At 41.3% G+C, this 7,764-nt stretch overlaps 1 protein-coding gene across 1 annotated transcript in view; it reads left to right on the top strand.

Moving 5' to 3' along the window:
* The first annotated feature begins 6,802 nt into the window (after positions 1 to 6,802).
* The window catches only part of LOC140339621 (alpha-2-macroglobulin-like protein 1), a 72,038-nt gene continuing 71,076 nt past the window's right edge, over positions 6,803 to 7,764 (top strand). Inside the window, exon 1 of the mRNA XM_072424390.1 lies at positions 6,803 to 6,962. Within this exon, the coding sequence (XP_072280491.1) occupies positions 6,895 to 6,962 (68 nt within the window). The 5' untranslated portion in view covers positions 6,803 to 6,894. The remainder of the gene's footprint in view (positions 6,963 to 7,764) is intronic.

Genomic DNA, 7,764 nt, shown 5'->3' with positions numbered 1-7,764 from the left:
ACATAGGGGCAAGGTGACATAGTGAGGAGATAGCAGCAGCAGCATCAGGAGACCACAGAGCAGCAAGGTAACATGGTGTGGAGATGGCAGCAGCAGCATCAGTAGACCACAGAGCGGCAAAGTGACATAGCGTGGGGATGGCAGCAGCAGCATCAGTAGACCACAGAGCGGCAAGGTGACATAGTGTGGAGATGGCAGCAGCATCAGGAGACCAGAGAGCGGCAAGATGACGTAGTGTGGAGATGGCAGCAGCAGCATCAGGAGACCACAAAGTGACTGGGTGACAGACTGGGGTGGTGGGTGGCAATACCAGTAACCGCTGACGAAGGTGGGAGAAAGAAGGAGCACTTGGCATCAGATGTGTGGCATCAGGCGGGTGGCAGCATCAGAGTAGTAGCTGAGGCCGGTAGCCAGAAGAAACCGGTCTCTTTTGTCAAGGTTTGGGTCAGGCGGCATGGATCATCTAATCAGATGCATCAGGCATTGGTGGGTGGAAAACCTGGCTGATCCACGCCTGATTCATCTTGACAAAGGTCAGTCTCTCCACATTTTGGGTGGACAGGCGAGTTCTTCTTGGGGTAACTATGGCCCCCGCCGCACTAAACACCCGCTCTGATGCCACACTACTTTTCCAGGGCAAACTCGGCCAGTTGCTCTCACAAATCCAGTTTGGCTGCCCAGTATGTCCAGCAGATCTTCAATGACGACTGTCAGGGTGCACTCCAAGTATGCCACCACCTGCTGGTTCAGGTTCTGCTCTATGTTTAGCTGCTGGTTAGTAGTTTCTTCACTATGCGGGTGTAGAAAGCTGCTCATCAGTGAGTCTGGACTCAGGCTGCTGCTGATGGAGCTGGTAGTGCTCCTGCCACCCCACCCCTCCACAGCCATGGCAGTGGAACGTGAGTGCAGAGGGCCCCCGGTCAGACCTGCGAGAGGATAAACGATGGTGCAGATAGGCAGCGGCCAACTGACTACATAGTATGTCTCTGTAGTAGTTCAGTTTGTCCTCCCTCTCAGCGGGTATAAAAAAAGGCCCCCATTTTGGACTGGTAGCGATGGTCCAACAAGGTGGAAAGCCAGAAGTCATCCATCTGCCGAATGGTGACAATTCGGCTGTCACTGTGCAAGCAAGTGAGCATGCAGCGGGCCATTTCTGCAAGCCACTCGGAGGGACTCCCTGCTTCCATCTCCACTGCATACTGCCATGGTGTGTCTGGGTCCTCTGCCTCCTCTGGCTGCTCCTGCTCCTGCTCCTCCTCTCCTGTCACCTGAGTAGAAAAACCACCCATTTCGCTATACATTGCCTTTGATCCAATGTCCTCCTCTTCCTCCTCCTCCAGTTCAGCCCCCACAGGGCTCATGTGGCCGTGAGATCTAGGCGCCATGTCTCCAGTCCCTTGACCAGCCAGATTTAGCAGCATCTGTTCCAGGACATGAAGTAGTGGAATGATGTTGTTCATCCCTATCACCTCCTATCCACTTGGATCATCAAGAATTTGCTGATGGCCTTTCTCTGTTCGTATAGTCGGTCCAACATATGGAGGGTGGAATACCAACAGGTAGAAACGTCACATATCAGCCTATATTGGGGGATGCCGTTCTGCCGCTGCAGCTCAAGGAGGGTGTGCTTTGCGGTGTACGAGTGGCTGAAGTGCATGCAAAGTTTCCTGGCCATTTTTATGATGTCTTGCAGATACGTGGAAGACTTCAGGAACTTCTTGACAACTAGATTGAACACGTGTGCCATGCAGGGTGCATGGCTCAGACTTCCTTGGCATAGCGCAGACAAAATGTTCTTCCCGTTGTCGGTCACCATGGTTTCGATTTTGAGTTGTCGTTGAGAAAGCCATAATTCGATCTCGATGAATCACACGCACAGAGCAGTTTCTCCCCTGTGTGACCCCTTTCTCCCAGCCAAACCAAGTGCAGAACAGAGTGACATATATATATCACGTCAAATATACACATGTGTGTATAGTTTTCTGGATATATAAATTGATGGAATGACAGAGCTGTATAATGGCTATTTATTTGTTAAAATTAATACTGGTTGCAATGGGCAACAAGGCCATAGTTCCTGTTTATTTGCATTGCTCACACAATCAGGCCCTCACTGAGGTGATTATCAGAACACCTGACAGGTGCAGCACAGGAACTGAATCCATGCTATGTACATTTACTGAGGTGAACCTGTTCTCACTGCATACTAATGGCAGGAGCGTCCGGTCACATGACACCCAAGCTCAGCAGTGCCCCCTTTAGGTCAGCAACAGCACACTGTTTCTCACAAACCTGTCTATTCCTGAGAAGGGGGCGGGTCTTGCTGGGTCCTCCACAGTTTTCAGTCAGGAAGTAAAATCAAATCACCTGAAAACAAACACACCACATTGCCCTTGTAAGTTCAAATAGACCAAAAGACTAAAATATTACAGATATATCAATGTGTGAATGTATACACGAAGCTTGTTGGCAGCATTTCATAGGGTGAAGTGAAATTTCTACCAACAGCTGAATATAACTCATTCCAGCTTATTCTATAAGAGTGAATGCACGGTGAATGTGTGAATTGTAGTTGTCTGCTTTTCCTACACACCCGTGTCACACTATTCTATACCATGCAGCCAGATATTGTTAAATACCTCAAATATCTTGGATTTTAATTTAAAGAAAGGGATATAAGACATAAAAGGCTTTATTTATAAAACATTGGGTACCGGACATTCCGTCAAACATTACCAAGCATTACTTGTCACTTTTGGGCTAGTGTGGAAATTTATTGGCCTATAGTGAAAATCCCAGCCTCCGTATTTATCAATGAAAGGAGTTGTTTACATCAGCAGAGTTGGGCCAAATGCAGGGAAAAGGCAAATTGCTCTGTCCTATTGCTCCAGTTCATTCCAACGTGCAAAAAAAGTCATGTTTTTGCTGAATGATGTGAAATGCTACAGCGTAAATAAGGAAAAAGGTGCATTGCGACATATGTTAAAATTGGATTAATTGGAATAACATTAACCAGTATTTATATAGTGCTGACATATTTCGCAGAGCTTTACAAAGTCCATAGTCATGTCATTAGCTGTCCCTCACAATCTATTGTCCCTACCACAGTCATATGTTATTAACATAGTGTAAGGACAATTTTTTGGGAAAGCTGATTAACCTAACTTCATGTTCTTTGGGAAGGTGGAGGAAACCCATGCAGACACAGGGAAAACCTGCAAACCCCATACAGATAGTATCCTGGCCAGTGCTAACCACTGAGCCAACCGTGCTGGCAGATTTCAGTGTAATTCAATAACACATGGCAAAACATACGTGGTGTGGGTTTGCTAATGCAGTACACTATGGTATGGGAGGAGAACGACTTTAACACTTTCACTGCTAGAACATTTTTATGTTTAATTTTTAAGCTTAATGCAAGCACTACAATATGTATTTACTGAAAGCAGAGACATGTAGAAAAAGTGGAGGTAGGTGGATTTTTTAATGTCACACAATATTTCTGATTCAATTTTAAGAAAAAGGTACATTTTAACTAGTTTTAGTGCTCACAAACACAAAATAATCCACATTTTTGTAACATATTAAATATCAGGTTGCCCTGAGTAAATAGGTACCAAAAATAGGTACCAAGCCTCAAAACTATGCATGTCTGTAAAGGCAAGCCTGGAATGAGCAAGTTAAAAGTACATAGGAGGGGGCCTGCATGACTGGGAGAACACTAGTGCAGACAGGCAAGGGTTAATGAGTTTTTTGTGATTATAGAAGGGAGAGGGCTGTGACCTTTGCTAGGAGCATTAGCTCTCTCAGTAGTGTTGGTCAAATACTCAGCAGCTATTGGCTCGAATGTAGCAAAATTATTCGGGTGGTCGAATTTCAAAGTCGAACACCATTAAAGTCAATGGGAGGTAAAATTCAGGTTTTTTTCAGCACTGTGTAGAGCTTCTACAGCCTCCAAACAGATGTAAAAAGATACATTGTAAAACATTACATAAAAAGATACATTGTAAAAGGATACATAAAAAGATACATTATAAAAAGATACATTGTAAAAGGATACATAAAAAGATACATTATAAAAAGATACATAACACTATTACATACCCCTGTGCTTCACATGAAGATTAAAGAGCACCTGTCACATCAAAATTAGGCTAAAGCTAGGTACACACTTTCAATAATTATTGTTAGAAAATGAATGATTACGACTGATCAACGATTATGCACAATTATACTTCAACAATCATATTGTGCACAATTCTGTACATGCTGTAACAATATGATCGTTCATATATAATCCAGCAACAGTGTCCACACGCTAGATATATTCGTTTAAACGATGCAGAGAGGGACATGTAAAGGAGAAAGTGTACCGCAGACACATGCACAATCACTGAACGACCAGACACACGATAGATAGGGAAAGATCTTCGGCCAATCAGATCCACCGTGGCGGTCGTTCCTTTCCAATGATGATCCTCGTTCGTCTGCATCCTTGGTCACTTTTTTTTGGCCAATCGGTTGTTCATCGTTCGTTTCTAACGATAATTATTGGACGTGTGTATGCAGCTTTAGTCTACACGGACTGCATTCCCATGGGCTAATCTACACCACCTGCTTTCAATTAGCTGTGACCGCAAAGTTCCCACAGTCCAGGAATGCCACAATGACATTATGATTCATAATGTCATTGTCGGATAACCTGTAAAAAATAAAAAAGAACAAGTTTAAAATAAAAAACACATACAAAATAAATAATTTAAGAAAAAAAAAATTTTTTTTTTCCTCCCGAATTTTTGCTCTCGAATCCCGTGTTTTTCGGGTCGGGTCTACCGAATTCGAACAGCCATATTCGGGTCGAATATATGGACAACCCGAATTCGAACATCAACACTACCATAGAGGCCGGTCCTGAGGTCGTAGGCCTTACCATCTTTGCAGTCGGTATTACTGCAGAAGTGGTGGAGCCACAGAGCTCCACCAAGATGGTGGTGGGTATGTTGGGCACATACAAGATGACTGTGAAGACATGCGGCAAGATTGCATTATGGGATATATTTTTTTTCGAGGGCCCCTTAGGTTCCCACCTGAAGGCAGAGGTGACAGAAAGATTTGGCATGGGGAATATGTGGACATTTTCTCACTGCTACCGCTAGAACGTTTCAATTTGGATCGAATGCAAGGTTAGTTGAAAAATGGAGAGGAGGAACAGCATAGGTAAAGGTTGATTGAGCAGACCACTGTGAATTGAGGAAAATGCTGCGAATTGGCTTCAGGAGTATTTCACTAGTGTAATATTGGTGGGTGTCAGAGCACTGCTCAATGTTGTTTTGCTACGTGGAAGTGATTAATGAGACATTTGGTGGAAATGTTAGCATCAGAATTTAGAGGCAGGCGAAGTCAAGGGTTAAACTAGACAAATGGTGGTAGAGGGGCTGCAGGAATAAATTAGCAAGCACTTTTGTGAAACATGAATCTGGGGGCTCCTAGCAATGTTGTTAGAATGCTGTTATAATAAAGTGGCACTGATGTAATAGTATATTGTTTTAAGTGATTATAATATGTGAAAATGTTTTTAAGAAAATGTTGTAATAAATGGCACCATATCCCGTGTTATCATTGTGTTAAAGAGGTTTTATTGGAGAGCCGGTGAAGACCTCTGACTGTTCACAGTCATGACAACTCTATATTCTCCATACCAAAAATTAACAAAAACAAATAATAAATGCACTGTAAGAGACAAGAAACCCATGGAAGGAAATGCTGGGCGGAAGGTAAGTTTGTTTTTTGACCGCCTTCACACTGCACTGTATTACTTGAGACTTTAACGGATTCCTCAGCAGACTCTGTCATTCAGGGCATCGGAGCCACCAACAGCCCCTAAATTCTATTTTTCCTTATTAAAGTTTTTACATTAACCACCCGGCCGTTTAACCCGACCTTGGTTCGGGGTAAAAACACTTGCAAAACGTGTTAAACCCGAACTTTTCTCAGGTGGTTAAACAACTGTTATATTGCAATCCGATTGTCATACATTGTATGACAATCAGATTACAACTGTAAGAATATACTTACTCGGTCCCCGCAGCTCCTCCAGACACGTCCGTCCTCTTCAGTCTTCTCCCGGTGAGTACAGTGACGATGTCCGGAGTTTCCCGGTGACGTCGCTGTATGAACTCAATACAAAAAAAGCTGTATTGAGTCCAATACAAAGAAATCTTTATATAATATATATATAATTGTATTATTATATATAGATTATATAAACTACTGTACATATACATTACATTATACACTATTTTTTTTTAAGATTTTTTTTTTATGTTTTATAAAAAAAAATGTATTATTAAATTTATAAAATTTTGGACATATTTCGTGAGTTATGCGGTAATTTGTTGTAATTCGGTGAATTATAAGTAATTATTGAGTAATTCGGTGAATTATAGAAAACAGTGTACCGCTTTTGGTACAGAAATCTAGACATCAGTGAAACGCCCAGGTGGTTATTATGATTAACTTGCTTTGATAAATAGTGGATAGTAATTTTGTTATGTACACAAACCATGTTGTTTTCGAAAACTGTTCTCAAAACAAAGTAACATTTTTTGGATTGTCTTTCAGTACACATGCTTGATCTATGTACAACTTCATCCCAGGACACTGTTTACCCTTAGCTGTGTTTTGTGTGAGTTTAGTGTTGCTTTTTTCCTACCTCAGCAGAACAGATAACACGGTCATGAACTTGTGTTGCAATAATCCTTTCTGGCCAATATTTTCAGATCCCCTGCTCTCTCACCAGGAAAGATGTAGAGGATTGTCCTTTTTTGGCCTCTTTCATAAAGATTTTAGAGATAGAAGTCAATGCTCACAATCAAATACATTTTCTAAGTGACCATGGCTCCTTTTCTCCTCTCCATCTGCCTGTTTCTCTTTGTTCCTCCTCTGGCATCAGCTTCCGAGCCGTAAGTGGAAAACTAATTGACATTTTTTCTGTTTATGTGGTCAGCTTTGTTTATATGGCTTTATTGATATTATAGAATTTTTAAATATGTACCATTGGTTTTCCAAACTCGATCATTCTAACAGGCATCTATTGCTTGTGTTTTCTGTTTCTTTTTACTTAAATTAAATTAGAAAAGTATAAATTAAGTGTAAATTTTAGTCTTTGACTACATTGGGGTGACTTTGTAATTTTTATTGTATCAGATTGCGACAGGGACAGGAAGACACAAATGCATTAAGCAAAGGCCTTACAGCATTTTGAATTCTTGCTTGCTTCACTGAAATAAAAATGTTTCTATTGCTGCCTTGGAGATACTTTTTAACCTTGTCCCATGCAAGACAAAAATAACAAAACCCCAAAAGGAATTCAAATCCTTCTCCTATGTATACTGCAGCATTTGCCACAATATACAATAATGTACAGCATACTTGAACATTATTGCACACTTTCTTCTTAGTTTACCTGTTCTTTATGAATGACGAAAGAAAGAATTTTGAGGCTCAAGGGTTAAGAAAAATTATTTATGTATTGGTATTTATATGCTTTGGATTCATACATAATTATTTTGAATATCAAGCAGGTCATATCACCATGTTTGCCTTAATATTATTTACTAGACATTCATGCTCTAACAACAGTGAAAAGTGAGCAACCATATTAGTCGTATACGCCCTAACACAATTGCCACAGTTTGGCTTCTTAAGGGGTACAATATTGTAAACAAGCTGTGTGGTCTACATGTTCAAGACAACATACCGTAT

Source organism: Pyxicephalus adspersus, chromosome 10 (genome assembly GCF_032062135.1).
Source record: "Pyxicephalus adspersus chromosome 10, UCB_Pads_2.0, whole genome shotgun sequence".
Taxonomy (NCBI): domain Eukaryota; kingdom Metazoa; phylum Chordata; class Amphibia; order Anura; family Pyxicephalidae; genus Pyxicephalus; species Pyxicephalus adspersus.
The sequence above is the reverse complement of the archived record's forward strand: the minus strand, read 5'-3'. Positions and strand labels throughout refer to the sequence as shown.